Below are 24,978 nucleotides of genomic sequence, written 5' to 3' on the forward strand. Positions count from 1 at the left end.
TTTCCTGCTGCTTATGAGCACCGCCTCCGTTTTGTGGGTGGCTAATGAGAGATCCCTCCCTGATAGCCATGTTCTGGCTCTCTCTACCGCGTCGTTGCAGATTTCTTCCGCCGCTTCTTTCTGTTTTGCCACTACGACTATTGCTATGTCGTCGGCAAAGCCTATCACCGTGGCGCCCATTGGCATATCCATCTTGAGGATTCCATCATACATGATGTTCCACAGCAGTGGGCCGAGGACCGATCCTTGGGGAACTCCTCCAGTGATTTGTTGCTCACGTGTCCCCTTATCCGTCTCATATATGAGCACTCGGTCTCTTAGGTAGTCCGCGATGATATTCTGCAGATACGGCGGTACTTGAAAGTTTCTCAATTCTTCTAGTATGTGATCCCAATTGGCAGAGTTGAATGCATTTTGGACATCGAGTGTTGCCACTATGCAAGCAACGGCGTGACTGTAGTAATGGCCGTCTGTGGGGCCGTTTCCGTCTTCAAAAAGGACCTTCTTTGGTAGACCTGCGGCGGTTATCGATGTCGGCGGGACGCTGGTTTTGCCCCCCTTGGTTCCACGGGGTCGTAGGCTGAGCTCGGGGTCTGTCTTTCGCTTCTCCGATTATGCCGAGGTGCCGGGCTGTGGTGATCTGGCTCGTCCTGGTGATCTGGCGTACTGTCGCTCGAGCTCACTCAGTCTGACCCAGGCGTCGTGATCGAGAGGCCCGGCGACTAGTTCGGTGAAATTTCTCCGTAAATCTTCCACGTTACCCTCGCGGCTGAATTTGAATTCCTCGGCGAAGGATTCTAGCTCACCCTTCCGGTACTCACCCTCGTGTTGGCGAGTCCAGGGTAATACTCACCGGGCTGTTCCTCTGTGTGGGATTCCATTGTTCCGTTTATTGCTTGCGTTTGCTATTTCGTTTGGCTGGGTCGGAGTGATGGCACCGCTCGCGTTTCTCTGTCGCTGAGCCACGCTTTCGTTAGCTCGTTGCGCAACCCGCACCGCTGGAAATTGCGCGAAGTTGGGGTTTCCTTCGCGTTGTTTTTCCTGTTTCTCTAGCGGCCGTGGAGTTTTATTCCACAAACCCTCTTCGACGTTCCCTCAGGTCCCTGCTCGGGCGCCACTTGTGATGGACCTATTTCAGGCTGAGGTAACCTCATTCACGTCCAGGGGTCAATACACAAGAAATTTGTAGAAGTAGATGGAACTTTGAGGAGACGTCGCGGTTGGCCTATCTTAGAGAGGGTATCTGCGCCTGGCCGGTTGCTTGGTCTGGAGTGGGGGAAGTCCGCGTGACCTGGTGTGTTTGGTCAGGGTTATGGAGTCGGCGCATGTCGATCGTTATCTATGTGTGGAGGGAGTGCGTTTGTGTAGTAAATAATGCATGCGTTCAATTTACGTTGGGCGAGGCGCTGTAATTTAGTATCAGGTTTTATGCTTATAATATGTCGGGGGAACCCCTTTTAGGTTCGTTACAAAAATAAAAGCTAACTGCTATGGTGGGTTAAACACGTTTATGTAAATTTAAAATTTAGAATCTGGTTTTTTCTCGCAGATTCGAGAGTTTTTCATGGATTTGGGCGCATGTGAAATATAACAAAAGCCCCATCTCGGGGCACTGGCAGCTGAGATAGGAAATCACCGGCATCATAGCAATTTTTGAATAAATCGACAATGTGTTTTCTTTCTACGCTATCGCTGGCCGGTTCCAATCGCTTGGCGCCTTCTTTGGATATGTGCTACAAAACGGTTCAGGTATAAATATATCAATATTAAACATATTTATGTGTGTGGTAAAACAACCCACCATTAAGGCTGGAAATATGGAAAGATTGACAAAGGCTGGTGGCCTGTTAAGTGACTTCTGATTGAAGACCTTGTCAGTATGTTGCCTGTTCTCATCATATCTCTCAGCATGGCCCGCTATCCTCTCCGGTGCTCGAACTTCTGCGATTCCGGACCCGGTTCTGGTCCGATTTTTCATCTCTACTGCGAATGATGGGAATGGGCAAGCCTCCGAATATATATTGGGGAACTTTGTATTTCGCTATTGTTTACTAAATTTTACAAATTTTCCTGTAAAAATATCTTACAAAAGTACCACCATTTGGGTTATGTCTTATTTTGACACAAGTTTCTCATTATACTGAGTTTTAAAAAAATTTTTGTTTCTGCATTTGCTTTGACAGATGAGTGACGATTCTCGTTGCTGCAATTTCTAAAGTAAGGAGATTTATATTTGTTGTAGTGAGCTGCTGCAACAGATCGATCGGTAAAATACAAAAATGTTGGTTCAACGTGTTATAATCGACCTGGTCATAATGCCAGTGGGTGTTCGCGTAGAAGCAGCACTCCGTCGACGATTGGGATGTAGTTCGCAGTGGAGTAATCGTCGAGTTTGACCGACACGTGTGCGGCGGCCGGACATCTTGGACATTCGAAGAAGCAGTGCTCTGCGTCTTCGATGACCCCTGCGCAGACCACGCAGAAGGGGTCGTCCTCGTGCTTAAACCTATGCAGGTAGGCTTTAAAGCAACCGTGTCCTGTCAGCAGTTGTGTCAGGTGATATTCCACTTGTCCATGGCTACGGTTCAGCCAACTCTTCAGGTCTGGGATTAGCCATCGCCATCGCCCTTTGCTGCTGTTATCCCACGAATCTTGCCATTGCAGGATTGTGCGCTGCCTTAAGGCACCTCTGGTGTCCTGGTCCGTAGTCCCCAGGGTTCGCTGTGCCCTGATTCCTGCGGCTTCTCTTGCCAGCAGATGGATGGGAATCATTCCTGCTACCACAAGTGCGGCGTCTTGGGATACCGTTCTGAATGCGCAACACACCCTCAGGGCACACAGCCTCTGGACTGCGTTGCATTCTCGGGCATATGTTTTATGCTTCATTGCATCAACCCATATTGGTGCAGCGTACATTAGCGTTGAGCCAACTACGCTCGCTAGTAGCTTTCGCCTTGGCTGTTTCGGGCCTCCGGTGTTGGCCATGATGCGGGATAGGGCCAATGCCGTCTTTCCTGCTTTGCTGCTTGCATACGCCATGTGATGCTTGAAGCTGAGTCTGTGGTCAATCATGACCCCCAGGTACTTCAGGCTTGGACTGGAGCTAATAGTGCAGTCTCCTACTCGGATCGTGGCCGTCTCCACTACTTTCCTGCTGCTTATGAGCACCGCCTCCGTTTTGTGGGTGGCTAATGAGAGATCCCTCCCTGATAGCCATGTTCTGGCTCTCTCTACCGCGTCGTTGCAGATTTCTTCCGCCGCTTCTTTCTGTTTTGCCACTACGACTATTGCTATGTCGTCGGCAAAGCCTATCACCGTGATTGGCATATCCATCGTCGGCGGGACGCTGGTTTTGCCCCCCTTGGTTCTACGGGGTCGTAAGCTGAGCTCGGGGTCTGTCTTTCGCTTCTCCGATTATGCCGAGGTGCCGGGCTGTGGTGATCTGGCTCGTCCTGGTGATCTGGCGTACTGTCGCTCGAGCTCACTCAGTCTGACCCAGGCGTCGTGATCGAGAGGCCCGGCGACTAGTTCGGTGAAATTTCTCCGTAAATCTTCCACGTTACCCTCGCGGCTGAATTTGAATTCCTCGGCGAAGGATTCTAGCTCACCCTTCCGGTACTCACCCTCGTGTTGGCGAGTCCAGGGTAATACTCACCGGGCTGTTCCTCTGTGTGGGATTCCATTGTTCCGTTTATTGCTTGCGTTTGCTATTTCGTTTGGCTGGGTCGGAGTGATGGCACCGCTCGCGTTTCTCTGTCGCTGAGCCACGCTTTCGTTAGCTCGTTGCGCAACCCGCACCGCTGGAAATTGCGCGAAGTTGGGGTTTCCTTCGCGTTGTTTTTCCTGTTTCTCTAGCGGCCGTGGAGTTTTATTCCACAAACCCTCTTCGACGTTCCCTCAGGGCCCTGCTCGGGCGCCACTTGTGATGGACCTATTTCAGGCTGAGGTAACCTCATTCACGTCCAGGGGTCAATACACAAGAAATTTGTAGAAGTAGATGGAACTTTGAGGAGACGTCGCGGTTGGCCTATCTTAGAGAGGGTATCTGCGCCTGGCCGGTTGCTTGGTCTGGAGTGGGGGAAGTCCGCGTGACCTGGTGTGTTTGGTCAGGGTTATGGAGTCGGCGCATGTCGATCGTTATCTATGTGTGGAGGGAGTGCGTTTGTGTAGTAAATAATGCATGCGTTCAATTTACGTTGGGCGAGGCGCTGTAATTTAGTATCAGGTTTTATGCTTATAATATGTCGGGGGAACCCCTTTTAGGTTCGTTACAAAAATAAAAGCTAACTGCTATGGTGGGTTAAACACGTTTATGTAAATTTAAAATTTAGAATCTGGTTTTTTCTCGCAGATTAGAGAGTTTTTCATGGATTTGGGCGCATGTGAAATATAACAAAAGCCCCATCTCGGGGCACTGGCAGCTGAGATAGGAAATCACCGGCATCATAGCAATTTTTGAATAAATCGACAATGTGTTTTCTTTCTACGCTATCGCTGGCCGGTTCCAATCGCTTGGCGCCTTCTTTGGATATGTGCTACAAAACGGTTCAGGTATAAATATATCAATATTAAACATATTTATGTGTGTGGTAAAACAACCCACCATTAAGGCTGGAAATATGGAAAGATTGACAAAGGCTGGTGGCCTGTTAAGTGACTTCTGATTGAAGACCTTGTCAGTATGTTGCCTGTTCTCATCATATCTCTCAGCATGGCCCGCTATCCTCTCCGGTGCTCGAACTTCTGCGATTCCGGACCCGGTTCTGGTCCGATTTTTCATCTCTACTGCGAATGATGGGAATGGGCAAGCCTCCGAATATATATTGGGGAACTTTGTATTTCGCTATTGTTTACTAAATTTTACCCATTTTCCTGTAAAAATATCTTACAAAAGTACCACCATTTGGGTTATGTCTTATTTTGACACAAGTTTCTCATTATACTGAGTTTTAAAAAAATTTTTGTTTCTGCATTTGCTTTGACAGATGAGTGACGATTCTCGTTGCTGCAATTTCTAAAGTAAGGAGATTTATATTTGTTGTAGTGAGCTGCTGCAACAGATCGATCGGTAAAATACAAAAATGTTGGTTCAACGTGTTATAATCGACCTGGTCATAATGCCAGTGGGTGTTCGCGTAGAAGCAGCACTCCGTCGACGATTGGGATGTAGTTCGCAGTGGAGTAATCGCCGAGTTTGACCGACACGTGTGCGGCGGCCGCGAGGACGAGTAGAGTCAACAGGTTGTTCATAGCTTGTATGTTTTCTTACGTTGGGTGACACCGGAGGGGAGCGGAGTGTTTCGGTAGGGTGATTGGTTTGGCGGCGTCGGGCGAGTCTCTGACTGAGGTTGTGGGTTCAGGTGGCTTCGTCTTCTCCTGCTGAGGGCGTTCTGATGGATGGGAGCTCGAGTTGGGGCTATTTAATTCGTTTTTGGGAGTCGATTTTTGCGGACCCAGCTCTTCTTTGGTCTTCTGTGCTGCACCGTGGGTGTGTTTTGGGTCAGCCGCGTGCCCTTTTTTTGTTATACCCGATACTCAAAATGAGTATTGGGGTATATTAGATTTGTGGTGAAAGTGGATGTGTGTAACGTCCAGAAGGAATCGTTTCCGACCCCATAAAGTATATATATTCTTGATCAGCATCAATAGCCGAGCCATGTCTGTCTGTCTGTCTGTCTGTCCGTCCGTCCGTCCGTCTGTCCGTCCCTATCAGCGCCTAGTGCTCAAAGACTATAAGAGCTACAGCAACGACGTTTTATATCCGGACTTCTGTGATATGTCACTACAAGTATATTTCAAAACTTTGACCACCCCCTTTGACGCATCAGTGTGTATCTCGGTTTTTGCAGTCCTGCGATAAAGTTTCAAGACCGGCTCTTTCACCAATACTCCAGACCCATTTTAAATGGGACATCTTTTCGCAGCAGATTGGTCAGTGGTGTGGCGATTAGCGAATAGTTTCTTATGAATTTACGGAAAAACCCAGTTAATCCTAAAAACGACTGCACAGTCTTTATGTTTTTCGGCATCGGGAACTGGCTGACGGCTTTGGTTTTCTCCAATCCAGGCTTGATATCACCTCCTCCAACTTGATGACCCAAAAATGTAATGGTCGACTGCAGAAATCGGCACTTCTTCCACTTCATCTTCAGCCCGTATTCAGCTGCAGCATCCAAAACCTTCTTCAGCTTTCCCAGGCATTCGTCGGTGGTTTCAGCGTGTATAACGATATCGTCCATGTACAGGTCAAGAATGTATTCATTTATAAGGTTTTCAAATACAAAACTTACAGTCCGACTGGCGAAATTTGATGATGAGCGTCGTATTATCCCAGCGTTGGCCCATTCATCGATCTGCTGCTTGACAACGTCGGCTTCGCTGATGGCCACTCGACTTGGCGAATGTTGAAACGGCGCTATTTTCTCGTCCGGTACGATCTTCAGCATGATCGGGCACACTGCAGTCTGCTTCTTTTCAGTAAAGTCCTGAATCATTGATTGGACGGCATCTCTGAACTGCGATGGAATGTTTATGTCAGTATTTGCTTCGACCACGTTGTAAATACTTATCTGTTTTGGTGTCCTCAGTTTCCTCCCCCGGCAGGGGAGAAAATTATATCCTCCTGGCGTTGATGCCATTGTGAACTTGGATATAAAGTCGTGTCCAAGCAACAATTTGCATTCGACGGCATGATCGGCCACCACAAGGAATTTGTGTGCCAGTCGCATTCCGTCGATCTCCACTTCTGCCGTAAACTGCCCAGCGGAGCGTGTGATGTTGTTTCCAAGTCCCCTCAAAGTTGACGAACTGGCTTGCAGATGGATACCACTCATTTTGCCGAACACTGACATCTTTAATAGGGAAACATCTGCACCGGTGTCTATGAGCCCCTTGACTTGCACGTCGTTAATTTTTAGAGACTTCAGGCGTTTTTCCTCGTATGCAACGTTTACCGCTGCGGAACTCGGGCAATCCTTAGACATGTGTCCAGTCTGATTGCAGCGGAAACACTTTAATGCAGCTCGGCAATCCTTGCGTAGATGCTACTGGGATCCACAATTGTAGCAGTGTTGCTTCCTTTCATATTTGGTGAAATTGGACTTCTTTCCGAACGGCTGTGGGTCTTTTTGTTTCGGGGCGAAACCCCCATCAACCGCGAGCGTTCTTTCGTAGATTTCGTACTTCTCTCGCAGCTGCTTGTATGAGCTGCATTCATACAAGGTGTACTTATAATCCGTTTTTAAATTCAGTCCGTCGACAATCTCTGTAGTATATATTCGTGAAATCTTTCGCCGGCAATCTTCACTCGCATTGACAATTGATTGTGAATTTGCGCACTGCATAAACGCTAACACTCGAACTCCTGTAAAAGTTGGTGACGCAATTGGCCGTACTCATACACTGCTGTGGACTCGAGAAAAAGAGCGGCTGTACCTGTATTGGGCTTGCACGTATTTTTGTTTGTCATTTAGTCCGTATGCTTCAGCGTTTAGCTCGAAGTTAATAAACCACTGCTGTACCGACATATTTTCTCTGTTGAAATCTGGAATAATTTTGGCAAAATTTTCCACTACCAGCCTTGCATCATTTTTCTTGTCTATTTCATCAGCATTTATTTTCATCGAGAGCAGTTGAACCAGCTGTTGGAGCGTCTGTGTGTTTCCTTCTAGGAGTGTTGACCTCATCGCTTCCTCGTTCGCGTTTTGCTGGCGATTGATCCTGTTTGCTTCTGATCCACTTGGGCCTTCGTTTTGCTGCATATTCCCGGCTGGTGGTCCACTTGTATTTTCCATTATAATTCTACTGCGCAATACTCTTGTGGGCAGCCGGCTTGAAACAACCATTTTTTCTCGGTTCTTCTTTTCACCCACTCGCTGTCTCGCTTCCTCTGCTTGCGGCTTCTGAGAGTCAAATGCGCAGTTTTTTTTGCACCGATTTTTTGCTTTTCCGTCTAGTTTCGTCTGCTGCCGGCTTCTGAGACATGAGACACACAATTTTTGATTTTTTCCACTTTAAACAGGCAGTACGCGACTGGTTGAGCCCCCAAATGTAAGCCCCCAATATTATTTAGAGTATTGTTTATTCGTATTATTATCGCGGTGGCCTGTTATGTGTGCTTACAAAAGTTCTTAATGTTACGGCTTATTTCTGCTGATTTTCTGCTGCTGCTTGAGTCGCGTCCGTATGCTGCTGTTCTCTCCTTTTTACTGCTTCGCTCGGTTCATCTTCTTCTCTGTCCGCTGTTGATCTGCTGCTGTTACTACTGCTGTTGCTGCTGCTGTTGCTGCTCATCAGCTGTTCCTCTGCTGCTGTTATTACTGCTGTTGCTTATCACCGCTGCCCCCTCAATGGGCCAGCTGGCCCACTCCTTCCGGTTGCGGAATCTGGATCAGATCGGATAATTTGTATAGCCAAAAGCAACAAATCAATTTGCAGTGGCTAAGCAGCGCCCGACTTCACGCTCAGAATGATTTTCTGTCTCTCTCGCACGCACTCTTTGTCGTGTCGTTTAATATTTGCGGCGTCAGCCGTAGGAGAGCCTTACTGACTAAGTATCGGATATAAATGTAGAGTTGCGGTGTCCGAAGCAACTCACAACGTTCCCCCTCGTTTTTTATACCCGATACTCAAAATGAGTATTGGGGTACAACAGGTTGTTCATAGCTTGTATGTTTTCTTACGTTGGGTGACACCGGAGGGGTGCGGAGTGTTTCGGTAGGGTGATTGGTTTGGCGGCGTCGGGCGAGTCTCTGACTGAGGTTGTGGGTTCAGGTGGCTTCGTCTTCTCCTGCTGAGGGCGTTCTGATGGATGGGAGCTCGAGTTGGGGCTATTTAATTCGTTTTTGGGAGTCGATTTTTGCGGACCCAGCTCTTCTTTGGTCTTCTGTGCTGCACCGTGGGTGTGTTTTGGGTCAGCCGCGTGCCCTTTTTTTGTTATACCCGATACTCAAAATGAGTATTGGGGTATATTAGATTTGTGGTGAAAGTGGATGTGTGTAACGTCCAGAAGGAATCGTTTCCGACCCCATAAAGTATATATATTCTTGATCAGCATCAATAGCCGAGCCATGTCTGTCTGTCTGTCTGTCTGTCCGTCCGTCCGTCCGTCTGTCCGTCCCTATCAGCGCCTAGTGCTCAAAGACTATAAGAGCTACAGCAACGACGTTTTATATCCGGACTTCTGTGATATGTCACTACAAGTATATTTCAAAACTTTGACCACCCCCTTTGACGCATCAGTGTGTATCTCGGTTTTTGCAGTCCTGCGATAAAGTTTCAAGACCGGCTCTTTCACCAATACTCCAGACCCATTTTAAATGGGACATCTTTTCGCAGCAGATTGGTCAGTGGTGTGGCGATTAGCGAATAGTTTCTTATGAATTTACGGAAAAACCCAGTTAATCCTAAAAACGACTGCACAGTCTTTATGTTTTTCGGCATCGGGAACTGGCTGACGGCTTTGGTTTTCTCCAATCCAGGCTTGATTTCACCTCCTCCAACTTGATGACCCAAAAATGTAATGGTCGACTGCAGAAATCGGCACTTCTTCCACTTCATCTTCAGCCCGTATTCAGCTGCAGCATCCAAAACCTTCTTCAGCTTTCCCAGGCATTCGTCGGTGGTTTCAGCGTGTATAACGATATCGTCCATGTACAGGTCAAGAATGTATTCATTTATAAGGTTTTCAAATACAAAACTTACAGTCCGACTGGCGAAATTTGATGATGAGCGTCGTATTATCCCAGCGTTGGCCCATTCATCGATCTGCTGCTTGACAACGTCGGCTTCGCTGATGGCCACTCGACTTGGCGAATGTTGAAACGGCGCTATTTTCTCGTCCGGTACGATCTTCAGCATGATCGGGCACACTGCAGTCTGCTTCTTTTCAGTAAAGTCCTGAATCATTGATTGGACGGCATCTCTGAACTGCGATGGAATGTTTATGTCAGTATTTGCTTCGACCACGTTGTAAATACTTATCTGTTTTGGTGTCCTCAGTTTCCTCCCCCGGCAGGGGAGAAAATTATATCCTCCTGGCGTTGATGCCATTGTGAACTTGGATATAAAGTCGTGTCCAAGCAACAATTTGCATTCGACGGCATGATCGGCCACCACAAGGAATTTGTGTGCCAGTCGCATTCCGTCGATCTCCACTTCTGCCGTAAACTGCCCAGCGGAGCGTGTGATGATGTTTCCAAGTCCCCTCAAAGTTGACGAACTGGCTTGCAGATGGATACCACTCATTTTGCCGAACACTGACATCTTTAATAGGGAAACATCTGCACCGGTGTCTATGAGCCCCTTGACTTGCACGTCGTTAATTTTTAGAGACTTCAGGCGTTTTTCCTCGTATGCAACGTTTACCGCTGCGGAACTCGGGCAATCCTTAGACATGTGTCCAGTCTGATTGCAGCGGAAACACTTTAATGCAGCTCGGCAATCCTTGCGTAGATGCTACTGGGATCCACAATTGTAGCAGTGTTGCTTCCTTTCATATTTGGTGAAATTGGACTTCTTTCCGAACGGCTGTGGGTCTTTTTGTTTCGGGGCGAAACCCCCATCAACCGCGAGCGTTCTTTCGTAGATTTCGTACTTCTCTCGCAGCTGCTTGTATGAGCTGCATTCATACAAGGTGTACTTATAATCCGTTTTTAAATTCAGTCCGTCGACAATCTCTGTAGTATATATTCGTGAAATCTTTCGCCGGCAATCTTCACTCGCATTGACAATTGATTGTGAATTTGCGCACTGCATAAACGCTAACACTCGAACTCCTGTAAAAGTTGGTGACGCAATTGGCCGTACTCATACACTGCTGTGGACTCGAGAAAAAGAGCGGCTGTACCTGTATTGGGCTTGCACGTATTTTTGTTTGTCATTTAGTCCGTATGCTTCAGCGTTTAGCTCGAAGTTAATAAACCACTGCTGTACCGACATATTTTCTCTGTTGAAATCTGGAATAATTTTGGCAAAATTTTCCACTACCAGCCTTGCATCATTTTTCTTGTCTATTTCATCAGCATTTATTTTCATCGAGAGCAGTTGAACCAGCTGTTGGAGCGTCTGTGTGTTTCCTTCTAGGAGTGTTGACCTCATCGCTTCCTCGTTCGCGTTTTGCTGGCGATTGATCCTGTTTGCTTCTGATCCACTTGGGCCTTCGTTTTGCTGCATATTCCCGGCTGGTGGTCCACTTGTATTTTCCATTATAATTCTACTGCGCAATACTCTTGTGGGCAGCCGGCTTGAAACAACCATTTTTTCTCGGTTCTTCTTTTCACCCACTCGCTGTCTCGCTTCCTCTGCTTGCGGCTTCTGAGAGTCAAATGCGCAGTTTTTTTTGCACCGATTTTTTGCTTTTCCGTCTAGCTTCGTCTGCTGCCGGCTTCTGAGACATGAGACACACAATTTTTGATTTTTTCCACTTTAAACAGGCAGTACGCGACTGGTTGAGCCCCCAAATGTAAGCCCCCAATATTATTTAGAGTATTGTTTATTCGTATTATTATCGCGGTGGCCTGTTATGTGTGCTTACAAAAGTTCTTAATGTTACGGCTTATTTCTGCTGATTTTCTGCTGCTGCTTGAGTCGCGTCCGTATGCTGCTGTTCTCTCCTTTTTACTGCTTCGCTCGGTTCATCTTCTTCTCTGTCCGCTGTTGATCTGCTGCTGTTACTACTGCTGTTGCTGCTGCTGTTGCTGCTCATCAGCTGTTCCTCTGCTGCTGTTATTACTGCTGTTGCTTATCACCGCTGCCCCCTCAATAGGCCAGCTGGCCCACTCCTTCTTACATATATCCGGTTGCGGAATCTGGATCAGATCGGATAATTTGTATAGCCAAAAGCAACAAATCAATTTGCAGTGGCTAAGCAGCGCATGACTTCACGCTCAGAATGATTTTCTGTCTCTCTCGCACGCACTCTTTGTCGTGTCGTTTAATATTTGCGGCGTCAGCCGTAGGAGAGCCTTACTGACTAAGTATCGGATATAAATGTAGAGTTGCGGTGTCCGAAGCAACTCACAACGTTCCCCCTCGTTTTTTATACCCGATACTCAAAATGAGTATTGGGGTATATTAGATTTGTGGTAAAAGTGGATGTGTGTAACGTCCAGAAGGAATCGTTTCCGACCCCATAAAGTATATATTCTTGATCAGCATCAATAGCCGAGTCGATTGAGCCATGTCTGTCTGTCCGTCTGTCCGTCCGTCCGTCTGTCCGTCTGTCCGGACTTCCGTGATATGTCACTGCTACAAAAATATTTCAAAACTTTGCCCCGCCCACTTCCGCCCCCACAAAGGGCAAAAATCTGTGGCATCCACAATTTTAAAGATACAAGAAAACCAAAAACGCAGAATCGTAGAGAATGACCATATCTTTTAGACTGCTGAATCTGAATTGGATCGTATTATTATTATAGCCAGCATCAAGAAAACAATTTCATTTTTTCTCGCCCTGTCTCTCTCTAACACACACGTAGCATAGGCGGCTTTGCTTAGAGTAAAACATTAGCGCCTAGATCTCAGAGGACTATAAAAGCTAGAGCAACCAAATTTGGTATCCACACTCCTAATATATCGGACGGAGACGAGTTTGTTTCAAAATTTCGCCCCACCCCCTTCCGCCCACACAAAGGACGAAAATCTGTTGCACCCACAATATTGCAGATTCGAGAAAACTAAAAACGCAGAATCATAGAGAATGACCATATCTATCCGGTTGCTGGATCTGGATCAGATCGGTTCATTTTTGTAGCCAAATGGAACAAATCAATTTCCACTGGCTACGCAGCGCCCGACGTCACGCTCAGACTGATTTTCTGTCTCTCTTGCACAGGCGTGGGGCTAGTGTGCGTCATTGCTGCCGTGGGTTTTGTGTTCCTCGTTTCTTGTGCTTGTGTCTCATTTCGTGTCGGGGGATTCGTCGGAGGCGGGGGTCTGGAGTTCATGGGTCCTGGGGTGTGTACTTGGCAGGCGGTGATCATCGGCGTGTTTGAGACGGGGCGTTGGTGACCTTGATGGAGGAGGCGTGTGGTGCCGCACTGTATCATCGTGTCGGTGACGCATAGCAAATCCATCTCCACAATGACTTGTTCGAGCGTATTCGATAGTACTAAGAGCGGCATCTGAACCTCCCGCTCGTCTAGTCGGACGCGCGCTAGCAAGATCTGAGTTATCTCGCGTGCGCAGCAGTCGGCCAGGAGGATCTGGACGCACGCCTCTCGCAGGTCGTTGTTGTGACGGCAACAGTCCACAGTGCGTGTTCCGCGCTTGCCGCATTCCCAACAAAAGAGGATCGATGGGTTGGTGCAGTCGCGGGCAGCATGTCCAGCTTCTCCGCAACGGCTGCAGACCGCGTGTGGGTTGGCGATACGGGTGGTGATCATTCGATCTGCAGCTTCCCGGACTGGAGCGCCGACATGGTGTGGCCCCCTTGCGGATTCCGGGGCTTTCCAGTGAGGTTTTCGGAACTGGGCCCGATTCGTCTCGCCTTTGAATCCGTTCCGCCGTCTGCGCGGCGTGACTGTACTAATGGCCGTCTGTGGGGCCGTTTCCGTCTTCGAGAAGGACCTTCTTTGGTAGCCTTGCGGCGGTTATCGATGTCGGCGGGACGCTGGTTTTGCCCCCCGTGGTTCCACGGGGTCGTAGGCTGAGCTCGGGGTCTGTCTTTCGCTTCTCCGCTTATGCCGACGTGCCGGGCTGTGGTGATCTGGCGTACTGTCGCTCGAGCTCCCTCAGTCTGACCCAGGCGGTACTCACCCTCGGGTTGGCGAGTCCAGGGTAATACTCACCGGGCTGTTCCTCTGTGTGGGATTCCATTGTTCCGTTTATTGCTTGCGTTTGCTATTTCGTTTGGCTGGGTCGAGCTTCGCCGCGGGCTTTTCGAATTTCTTCTCGGAGTGATGGCACCGTTCGCGTTTCTCTGTCGCTGAGCCACGCTTTCGTTAGCTCGTTGCGCACCGCTGGAAATTGCGTGAAGTCGGGGTTTCCTTCGCGTTGTTTTTCCTGTTTCTCTAGCGGCCGTGGAGTTTTATTCCACAAACCCTCGTCGACGTTCCCTCAGGTCCCTGCTTGGGCGTCACTTGTGATGGACCTATTTCAGGCTGAGGTAACCTCATTCACGTCCAGGGGTCAATACACAAGAAATTTGTAGAAGTAGATGGAACTTTGAGGAGACGTCGGGGTTGGCCTATCTTAGAGAGGGTGTCTGCGCCTGGCCGGTTGCTTGGTCTGGAGTGGGGGAAGTCCGCGTGACCTGGTGTGTTTGATCAGGGTTATGGAGTCGGCGCATGTCGATCGTTATCTATGTGTGGAGGTTGTGCGTTCGTGTAATAAATAATGCATGTGATCAATTTACGTTGGGCGAGGCGCTGTAATTTAGTATCAGGTTTTATGCTTATAATATGTAGGGGGAACCCTTTTAGGTTCGTTACAAGACAAAAAGCTAAGTGCTATGGTGGGTGTTTGAAAGAGGGCAGATCTCCGGAGCGGGTTTCCAGCGACGAGTGGGAAAATATCCAAATGAAGAAGTCAGAGTGGTTCCAATAAATATGTTCCATGTATTTATGTATATGTGTAGATGGTAGGTGCGCGTATGTGCACGAAAATATCCAAATGAAGAAGTCAGAGTGGTTCCAATAAATATGTTAAATGTATTTATGTATAGGCTGTGGCATTTAAGTGCAAGCCCGGCATCGTCGGGTAACGGATGACCAAATGACAGAGCTTCTTGGCTTGAGCAGATACTGTCTGATTGAGGCCCGAGATCTATGCCTGGATGAGTTGGAACGGCAACTTGATTCTATTGAAGACACGTTTGTAAGGAAGCGATTCTGGGCGGAGGTACATATCTCAGTCTACTCTAGGGTCGAAATTACAGCAATATTTATAATTTGCCGGGACTCCGAGTTCTGGGCCGTCGACAGGGACAGGGAGGCAATCTGGGAGCGACAGAGATGAAAGAGAATAGTACGGGGCGTGGCAGTCAATCCCGCTGAGAACGTTTAGGCAATCGCCGGACGGGTCTCTCACGGACCCACCGGCCTGCCAGCCACGTTAAAGGTGCAGATCAGGCCGACAAATATCGCCGAGAGTGCCTAGGCTACCGCAAGATAGTGTCTACGGGATCCTGTCAGACTAAGAACCACTACGAAGGTCTTTACTATGCGGGGATACCAACAAGTATCGCCGAGAGTGTCTAGGCTATCGCCGGATAACACTTACGGGACCCCGTCGGACTAAGAATTACTACGAAGGTCTTTGCTATGCGGGGATACCGGAGTCGAAGTCAACTACTCCTTCCTCGGGACGTTGTGGGGGTAGGCCGGCGTGGGCGGCTACGAGGGGAGGCGGGACGTCATCTGACCCTGACGGGTTGGCTGGCGCCCAGTGCTGGTTCGGCTGGGCGCGAAGCTCAGGCTCATGAAGGACCCGGAATCGGACCCTCCGTCGTCGCGTTGGGGTCCTACTTCCCCGCCTGTATCGCTTGCGTGGGACATGTCGGAGTAGTGTGGTCCCGCACCGTCCCCGGATTCGTCCTCGTGGTGTACTGCTGGAGGGGTGGCTGCCCGACCTTGACCGGCCAGGTTCCACTCGGCCCAAAGGGGCGAGTCCCATTCGTTTCCGCGAGCCAGTGGGTGTCTGTTCCCTTCGTCCTGCAGCGTGGATGCCAGGCTTTGAGAGTCGCGGATTATTGTCTCGTGCTCGTCGGTGTCCGTTGTCGCGTTGTCGTCGTCGATAGCCCCATAGCTACCGAACCAACGGCGATTCATGGCGGCGACGTCGTGATTAGGCGCCGAGCGGACAACTGCGGTTGCGAAGCGGCCATCGGTCTCCACTTCCTCTTCGGCGTCGGTCCCCGGGTCCTGGGTTTGTTGGTCGATCCACCCTTGGATGGCTGCCGCGCGCTGGCCCCATGGCATCCTGTTCGGTTGTCGAAGTGTCGCCTCTCCGACCCGCCTCAGCTGGGCTTGACGGGAGGCGGATGGCCCATTGGGGTCCAGCCGCGAGCCCGGTTTGTCGTTGGTTCGTCGGCAGGTGCCGGACTAGGGTTCCTAGTTCGGGTCGCCACTCGCGCCGCCGGAGGTCGTATGTTCTCTTCTGCTCTTGGGATGCCGTTGGGTGTTCTCCTGCACGACCTTGAACACTTCCTGCAGTCGTGTCGCCTTCTCGTGGGCAGGCTCTGGTTCATTTCCTAATCCTGGGATCACTTCGTCGAACAAGGCTCCTGGTAGCCTTGGTTCTCGTCCGAGTACCAAAAAGGCCGGGCTGAAGCCCGTGGTGTCCGACGTGCTGCTGTTTATGGCCAAGCTTAACTCGCGGAGGAGATCGTCCCAGGTCCGTTGGTCCCCGTCGACGTATTGTGCAATCATGGTCTTGATGGTCCGGTTTGCCCTCTCCGTCGGGTTTTGCTGAGGGGTATACGGCGCGGTGTGCTCGAGTTCCATTCCTGCCACCTCGCAAAATTTCCGGAAGGACCGACTAGTGAATTGTGTTCCGTTGTCGCACACAAACTTCCACGGGACCCCGAATCGGCAGAGTATCCTCTCTCGGAACGCCTTCTCCAAGTGGGCGGTTGTGGCTTTCCGGAGTGGCACAAGTTCTACCCATTTACTGAATGAGTCGAAGAACACGAGGAGCATCGTGTTGCCGTGCGGTGAGCGGGGTAGGAGGCCTACGAAGTCCGCGCAAAGGATGTCGAACGGGCCCTTCGCCTGTCGCGTATACATGTGACCTGCGGGTTTGTTCTGGCTCACCTTAAATTTTTGGCAGCTTTCGCAATGTTTCACGTATCGGGCCACGTCTCTGTAGAGTCCTGGCCAGTAATATCGTTGGGTTACCCGAGTGGTAGTCTTCCGTATTCCTAGGTGTCCGGCGGTCGGGTGATCGTGGCATTCTTCTAACACTCGTCTACGATGGCCACTGGTGACGCATAACTTCCACTGGTGAGATTCTTCCTCGATTGGTCGGTGTCCATGCTGCCGGTAGATCCGTCCGTTCTCGATTGTAAATTCTCTGCATTCCTCAGGTCGTGACTGGATACGTTTGAGCAACCTTTGTATCCAGGGGCAGGTGGGCAGGTCTTCTAGGGTTCGCTGTATGGTGTCGATAGGTTGCCGGGAAAGAGCGTCTGCTACGATGTTTTGGCTTCCGCGTCGGTAAAGCACGTCAAAGCGATACTGTTGGAGTTCCAGAGCCCAACGGGCGATGCGACCGGTCGGATTATTGATTGAGTTTAACCACTTCAAGGCGAGACGGTCGGTGATGACGTCGAAGTGGTAGCCCTCCAGGTAGCATCGTAATTTCCTGATGGCCCAGATAAGTACTCCTTTTCCGTGGCTGAATAGTTTTCTTCTGCTTTCAAGAGCCTTCGACTGGCGTAGGCTATGACCCTCTTCTCTCCGCTGATCTGTTGCGTCAGGACTGCCCCTAGACCGTAGTCGCTTGCGTCAGTTTGCAGAGCGAACCTCTCCGCGAGATCCGGGGAGGCTAAGACGGGTGCTTGGGTTAACTTCTCCTTCAACTCCTCGAAAGCGGCCTGCTCTTCGTCACTCCAGATCCACAATTTCTCCTTCTTCAGGAGCCTAGTCATTGGTTGTACAATCGTCGCGAAGTTTGGGACAAACCTCCGGTACCACGATGCCATCCCTAGGCAGCGTCGAAGCTCCTTTATTGAACTGGGTGGGGCCCACTTCCGGACGGCGACGATCTTATCTGGGTCGGTGTGTATACCCTGCTCACTAATGACATGTCCCGGGTATACGATGCTTTTCTGGAAGAAGCGGCATTTCTTTTGGTTCAATCTTAGATTTGCTTCCCGTAGTTTTCAGAACACCTCTCGCAGATGGTCGACGTATTCTTCCAACGCCGCTCCGATGACTCTGATGTCATCGAGGTAAGCGAAGGCGTTGGGTTCCATCTGTGGTCCGATGACGCTGTCCAAGGCTCGCTGGAACGTAGCCGATGCTGAGTGCAATCCGAACGGCATCACCTTCCAATGGAAGAGTCCTCTGCCCGGAACGGTGAAGGCGGTACATTCTCGGCTGCCCTCGGCGAGATTTCTTCGAGCAGGGCACATGTTATGATGGCGAGGTTCACCGTGAAGGGCTTAGTCGAGTCTGACCTTCGAAAAGGGTTGGGGTGTAGACCGGCCGCGACATCGGCTAAACGGGCGAGTGATAATCCGTTGGGGGGTTAGATGCGAGGTTGTCTACCTCGACCCGTCCAGGTCCTTCAGGACCGTCGTCTTCCAGGCGTAACGGGTCGGGTTGTGGAGCGAGGCTGGTTTCCTGCGGGGTCGTTTGCACTGGCTGCGCCGCACGGCTGGGCGTGTCTGATTTGGCTCGCGTCTATCGTGTTATATTTTTAGCGCCGCCGGGTCCGTCTCGTTGTCCTTGCATCGTTGCTGGGTCTGGCGTGGTCGAGGCTTAGAAGCGTTGTCATTGTATTGCGGCTGGTTCTAGCGTGGTCGAGGCTTAGCTCCGTTGTCCTATTAGGGATACTCAGGGTGGTTTTCCCGGCAGACGGACTGGCCCTGGGTGCGTCCAGCGGTGTCGCAGTCGTCTCCGGCGCTGTTTCGTTACTCTGGGTGTTCTTCGGGGCGGACGGACTGGCCCTGGGTGTGTGCAGCGGTGTCGCAGTCGTCTCTGTCGTAGCTTCGTTGATGATTCTGGCGTGGTCGTATCGAATCGACGGTTGGGTTCGGGTGGCGTTGCTGGGTCTGGCGTGTTGGAGATCCTGGTGCGTTGTCGTGGGTCCATTGCTGGGTCCGGGGTGGTTGAGATTCTGGATCCTCGGATCGCGCGCTGGGTCAACTGCAAGTACGCTCGTCCACATTGTATTATGGCCTGGGCGCCGCAAAGGAAATCGAGCCCCATTATGCTGTCGTCCACTACCATGCGTAGGACTAATAGAATCACCCGCGTTTCCTGTTGATCCAGACGTACCTTGACCGAAACTGCTTGCGTCAGCTCCTTCGCTGTAGTCCTTATATTCCGCGCGTTCCCTCCGGTACTTACTTCATGAGCGATGCGTTGACTGACGAACTACCGCGTTGCTCCCGTGTCGAGGGTAGCTGTGATCGGTAATCCTTCGATGGTTACTAGCGCGGCGATCCTGCCTCCCTCCAAACTTAAGGGATGAGTTACTCCTGGGGGCCCTGGAGGTATGTCTCCGATCGGTTCCCTGACGAGCGGAGACTCGGCCCGTTTCCCGACTCGGATAGCCTACAGCAGTCGATCGTCCGGATGCCGCGGTGGCCACACACCTAACAGAATAGCTCTCGCCGATTCCTGCATGCACTGCTGAAATGACTTTCCTCTCCGCAATTCCGGCAGGCCCGGCGTGTGTTCACCTGCCGGTCTCCTTCCTGGGTCACTATGCGGCTTGCCTTCTCGGCGCTCCGGGAGGTCCCGGTGTCGTCTGGAGGAGCATGCTGCGGGTTGGATAATCCGGGTCCTTGGCTTTCGTATTTGGGCAGTCGTGAGCTGGGTGGGTTTGTTCGCGGTCCCGCGTTGTCTCGTACGCTACTATCAATTGGGTCAGTTCTCGCAACGTCTTGAACTCATGTCTACGGGTGAACAGTTGGTATTCCGGCCGAAGGTACTCGTTGCTCCTGTCCAGCTCCCTGTCTGGAGTATACTGAGCTCGTTGGATCATGAGTCGGAGGTCGATCAAGTAGTCCTGAAAGGCTTCTCGGGGTCGTTGGTGACGGGAGCGGATCGTATCTTCCAAGCGCTGAAAGTATCGCGGGGGTAGGAAGAACTCAAAGAACTCCTTCTGGAACTCGGTCCATGGCTTGCCTTGCATCTGGAACGTCTTAAACCACCCTTCTGCCTTGTCAGTTAGTAGCCCGGAGGTGGCTCGCGGCAGTTGTGCATCCGAGTGTCTGTCGAACTTCAGACCCCAATTGCGCAGCTTATCGGCTAGGGCGGCGAAGGAAATTTCTTCCCTTCCGGGCCGCGAAGTTCCGGCTTCCTCGGGGAAGCGGTGCTGTTATTGATTGGCACCATGTCGTCGGTCGGTCGTGGCTTCAAGGCGGCCAGATTCACTGTATCCAGATCCTGTTTCGCACAGATCCTGGTTTCATCGAGGCCGAATTCGGCGGCGATGGCCTGCAATTCGTCCTTGCGCCGATACGAAATCCACTGTACCCCCATGTCGAAGCACGGTGGTCGAACTGGCACTTCGAGGTCTTTCGCGTTTCCGACGGTGGTATCACGTATTGACCCTCCGGTAGAATCTTTTCTTAGGTAACGCACTGAATACCGGAGTTCTTGGGGCTATTCACGGAAGCACGGCGTATGCACGATTAACACGGTTGTCCAGTGGCGGCGACCTTGGAGTCCTCGCTGCTTGGGGTCCTGGTCGATGGTCGTGGTTATCGTTGGTCTTTATAGTAGTCTGGGGATCGACCCTTGCTAGGCCGGTCGATAGTCCTTGCTATCATTGTCCTTAGAATTGTCCTGACTGTTGATCCTTGCAAGGCCGGTCAATAGTCTTTGCTATCGTTGTCCTTGGAATTGTCCTTGAGGTCCTGGTCGTGCTGGGTTCGTTGATTTAAGCGCTGCATCTCGTCCCGTCTTGATGGCTGAACGCTCACCGATCACTTTGAAGGCCGGGCATTTACTTTTTTTTTTCTTCTGGGTCTGGGTCCGAAATATATAGCCGGGCTGGTTGGTCTTAGGGAGGATTCCGACGATCACTCGGCCTCCACCGCTCACGACGCGCTGCTCGCCGCGTACGTGTCGCTCTCTCTCTAGCGATTTCTGCCCAGCTTCGGCACGGTTCTCTTTCTCTGCCGTCTCGCCGCTGCGCTCTCCTCCTCATTTGGGCGCGGCGGCCACGTGCTGACGCTATTGCGTCGGCTGTACATGAATAATGGGTAACATCACGTGCGGTTTTACAGAGATATACAGCTATTCTTGGCCTAATGATTCCGACTGGCCGTGCTTGCACATGGCGACCGAGATGAAGGAGAATAGTACGTGCGTGGCAGTCAATCCCGCTGAGAACGTTTAGGCAATCGCCGGACGGGTCTCTCACGGACCCACCGGCCCCCGGGGTGGGGGGGGGGGGGGGGGCACCGACAAGTATCGCCGAGAGTGCCTAGGCTACCGCCGGATAGTATCTACGGGATCCTGTCAGACTAAGAACCACTACGAAGGTCTTTGCTATGCGGGGATACCGTCAAATAACCCCGTGAGTGCCTAGGCTATCGCCGGACAGTACTTACGGGGCCTGTCGGACTAAGAATTACTACGAGGGTCACTCACGGGACACTATCGGGCTAAACACTACTGTGAAAGTCTTTATCATACAGGGCAGGTATCGCCGAGAGGGCTTAGGCTATCGCCGGACAGCACCTTCGGGACCCTGGGGAGTACTGGGATCAGGCGAGACACCAACAGGCGTCACCAAAAGCGCTTAGACGATCGTCGGATAGCGGCCTCGGGACCCTGCGGAGTCACAAACTACTGGAGGGAATCATGCGGGCGGAACGCCGACAGGTGTCACCGAGAACGCCTAGGCAATCGCCGGACAGCGGCCTCAGGATCCCGTTGGGCTACGAACTACTGGAGGGAATCACGCGGGGCCCCGACGGCCATCCGGAGCGAATACGGATCACGTGGATGCAGCCAAAGAGGGATACTCGGGCAAGAGTCGTGAGGAAGGGCAGAGAAGATGAAGCTCGTGCATCCAGGTTCCCTAGTGTATATATTGTTGGTGGCCAGGCGCTGTTTTCGTTATATTCGTCACATTTCACTTTATTCTTTCTTGGTTTCCTACCTATCGCACTGCACAGCAGCCCGTATACACGTCTAGAGACTCGCTTACCCCTGAACTCCCACGCTTGTACTCGTCGAAAGCCACCTCTTCCCAATGAGTGGTATCGATGCAGGGTCCTCTCTCCGTAAGTGCAGCGGCGATACCGGATCTTCCTCGATCAGTGGTACGCCAACAGGTCACGAGGAGAGCAAACAACTTCTGCCGGTGACATCTCCAAAGGCCACGCAGCTCTTCCGCCTCAGAAACGCCCACCTCGGTGACTCGCAAAGTGAAGTCCCCAGGCACTCCGGGGCCCACCACAAGCTCCGCTGGTTCGAATACCAAATCGGTCCTGTTCCCGTCAACGGTCACACTTAAGGTGCCAGCGCGTACGCCAGCGCGTACGAAAGGCTTTCGACGAGTACAAGCGTGGGAGTTCAGGGGTAAGCGAGTCTCTAGACGTGTATACGGGCTGCTGTGCAGTGCGATAGGTAGGAAACCAAGAAAGAATAAAGCGTTGGCGTGGATCTGGTCCGCCCGTGTTTTACTTTTCGCAAGCCACTCGAATTTTATCAGCAAACACGTCCGACTCCTACGACTGCTCCCAATCGAATCTCCTCTCCTTCCACGTTTTTCCAGCTCAGAGCCGGCGTTCTGCTGGCTCTGCCGATCCAGCGTCAGCGTGGGCGGCTAGCGTCGTCATCCTCGCGGCGGCAGAAGGCTGGCGCCGTTGTCTCCCCTCTCTTTCGGCGTTTGTAGCTGCGCCTCTGACTTTCTAGCTGACTTTCGCCTCTCTTTTCCGATGCTGGTGCGTCGTTGCTGGATTTGATTGCTGTTCTCAGCGGTCCTCTTCTGCCGTGGCTGCGTTGATGCTGTTATCTTATCTTTTCAGCGCTTCTCCTCTGCCGTTGCGGCGTCGATGACGGCGGCTCGCTGTTCTCGGCGTTTCTCTTCTGCCGCTGCCGCGTCGATGCCAGCGGCTCGCTGGATCCCGTCTCTCTTTGGCCGCTGCTGCGTCGTTGTTGTTGGGTTTAGGTTCTCGGGCGCGGAAACTTGTCCCCAGATGGCAAATATTAATGATTGCCGTGCCCAGAAGGACTGCTTTTTGGCCAGAGGCGAAATAATTTTGAACGCTGGGCGGCGCGTCGGAAGAGCTCGGATTTGGTACGACAGTAGATTCACTCGAAATTGGATTGCCACGGTGCAGCAGCGTGTGGTGTCGGTCCCCACGAGTACTGCAGTTATGGACACTTTGGCATTCCCGGATCTGATGGCCTCGCGTGAAGCAGTTCAGGCAAAGCTGTCTTTGTTTGATGCAGCTGGAACGAGCATCAGCATTCATCTGTAGGAAGTGAGGGCATAGCCGTATTGGGTGATTCTCTTTCGAGCAGAGATCACACGAGCCCGTGTCAACCTCCGTAATTTGGAGGCGCAAATGGTCACCAGCAAGCTGTCCCAATTTTCGGTTGAGACCTTGGAGTGGGCAGTGCGATTAAGACCCCTTGGATCGTGCTGAGATGCTCCTTTAGAGCACGACTTGACTCGGAACCGAGTCAACGGACTTGGAAGCCAACGAAAGGAGGATGTTTATCGGGTTGGTCACAAGGAGCCTGTTGTTCTCGTACCGGTCACGAAGGGCATTCTACGCCGCCTCGAAACCGTCATTGGTGAGTGGAGACTTTTCCACTATGGCCTTCGGATCACCACTAGTTTTATTGGTGAGATGGTACAACTTCTCCACAGGAGACAGCCTGGGATTTTGTATCGCAGTAAAAAGGTCTCGGAACGTAGGCCAGCGGACGTAGTCCCCAGCGAATACTTCTATGCCGCATGGGGGGAGTCTGCAGCCGCCGTGGAAATCTGGCTGTGCGGAAAGACGAACTGCTGGTTGTTGGAGCTGATCAGGGAGATCAGCAACGCACTGTACATTGTAAAGCAGTCATCGAATTTGGATTGAAGGTCAGCTTCAGCCTGCGGACCCTCTTCAGCCACAAATGCGAAACAGTTCTTATGCTCTGCCTCAACCTCGGCCCACATGGTTCGGATTTGGTCACGGCGTACCGTGGCAAGCGAGGCGGATGGAGTGCGGGGATTCGGATTCCTGCGCCAGGAAGACCAAGCGCCGGAGCCACAAACACCACAACAAAACATTAGAAACACCGAGAAGAAACCCTGAAAACTAATTATACTAGAAACAACGAGGGGGAACGTTGTGAGTTGCTGCGGACACCGCAACTCTACGGTTATACCCGATACTAAGTCAGTATGGCTCTCCTCCGGCAGACGCCGCTAATATTTAACGACACGACAAAGAGTGCGTGCGAGAGAGACAGAAAATCAGTCTGAGCGTGACGTCGGGCGCTGCGTAGCCACTGCAAATTGATTTGTTCCTTTTGGCTATAAAAATGATCTGATCTGATCCAGATTCAGCAATCTAATAGATATGGTCATTATCTATGATTCTGCGTTTTTAGTTTTCTCAAATCTGCAATATTGTGGATGCAACAGATTTTCGTCCTTTGTGGGGGCGGATGGGGGTGGGGCGAAATTCTGAGATATACGTTTTATAGTGACATCTTAAAGGAGTGTGTGCACCAAATTTGGTTACTCTAGCCTTAATAGTCTCTGAGATTTGTGGTTGCCTCAGATTTTCGTCCTTTGCGGGGGCGGAAGGGGGTGTGGCGAAATTTGGACAGGAAACGGTCAAGGTCCGATATCACAGGAGTGTGGATACCAAATTTGGTTGCTCTGGCTTTTATAGGTTCTGAGATCCTTGAACTCATATTTTGCAATTGGCAAAACCGACCATGAAACCTGTGTGTTAGAGTGAGACAGAGCGAGAAAGAGTGAAATTGTTTTCGTGATTCTGGCTGTAATAATTATACGATCTGGTTCAGATTTTGCACTCTAGAAGATATAGTCATCTTCTACGATTCTGCGTTTTTAGTTTTCTCGTATCGTCGAAATTGTGGATGCCACAGATTTTCGCCCTTTGTGGGGGCGGAAGTGGGCGGGGCAAAGTTTTGAAATATTTTTGGAGCAGTGACATATCACAGAAGTCTGGATCCAAAACATCGTTGCTCTAGCTCTTATAGTCTTTGAGCATTAGGCGCTGAAGGGGACGGACAGACGGACAGACGGACAGACGGACGGACGGACAGACAGACATGGCTCAATCGACTCGGCTATTGATGCTGATCAAGAATATATATACTT

At 51.0% G+C, this 24,978-nt stretch overlaps 2 protein-coding genes across 2 annotated transcripts; both read right to left on the minus strand.

The window, feature by feature from the left end:
• Nucleotides 1–1,388: 1,388 nt before the first annotated feature.
• On the minus strand, nucleotides 1,389–2,045 carry LOC113567105. The gene is made up of 2 exons (XM_026994282.1): nucleotides 1,802–2,045; nucleotides 1,389–1,733 (listed from the first exon to the last, which is right to left on the minus strand). Exons 1-2 carry the CDS (start codon nucleotides 1,976–1,978, stop codon nucleotides 1,563–1,565), a joined length of 348 nt encoding a protein of 115 aa, XP_026850083.1. The 5' UTR covers nucleotides 1,979–2,045; the 3' UTR covers nucleotides 1,389–1,562.
• A 2,246-nt stretch (nucleotides 2,046–4,291) lies between these two features.
• On the minus strand, nucleotides 4,292–4,840 carry LOC113567103. Its single transcript, XM_026994280.1, has 2 exons — nucleotides 4,604–4,840; nucleotides 4,292–4,535 (listed from the first exon to the last, which is right to left on the minus strand). Exons 1-2 carry the CDS (start codon nucleotides 4,778–4,780, stop codon nucleotides 4,365–4,367), a joined length of 348 nt encoding a protein of 115 aa, XP_026850081.1. The 5' UTR covers nucleotides 4,781–4,840; the 3' UTR covers nucleotides 4,292–4,364.
• Nucleotides 4,841–24,978: the final 20,138 nt, after the last annotated feature.

This window comes from Drosophila persimilis, unplaced genomic scaffold (assembly GCF_003286085.1).
Source record: "Drosophila persimilis strain 14011-0111.01,24,50 unplaced genomic scaffold, DperRS2 tig00001718-arrow-arrow-pilon, whole genome shotgun sequence".
Lineage (NCBI taxonomy): Eukaryota > Metazoa > Arthropoda > Insecta > Diptera > Drosophilidae > Drosophila > Drosophila persimilis.

Coding starts and splice junctions, on each gene's coding strand:
- LOC113567105 (XM_026994282.1), bottom strand. CDS start 1,978: ATGAAAAATCGGACCAGAACCGGGTCCGGAATCGCAGAAGTTCGAGCA. Junction 1,734..1,801: donor CCATATTTCCAGCCTTAATG/GTGGGTTGTTTT, acceptor ACCGTTTTGTAG/CACATATCCAAAGAAGGCGC.
- LOC113567103 (XM_026994280.1), bottom strand. CDS start 4,780: ATGAAAAATCGGACCAGAACCGGGTCCGGAATCGCAGAAGTTCGAGCA. Junction 4,536..4,603: donor CCATATTTCCAGCCTTAATG/GTGGGTTGTTTT, acceptor ACCGTTTTGTAG/CACATATCCAAAGAAGGCGC.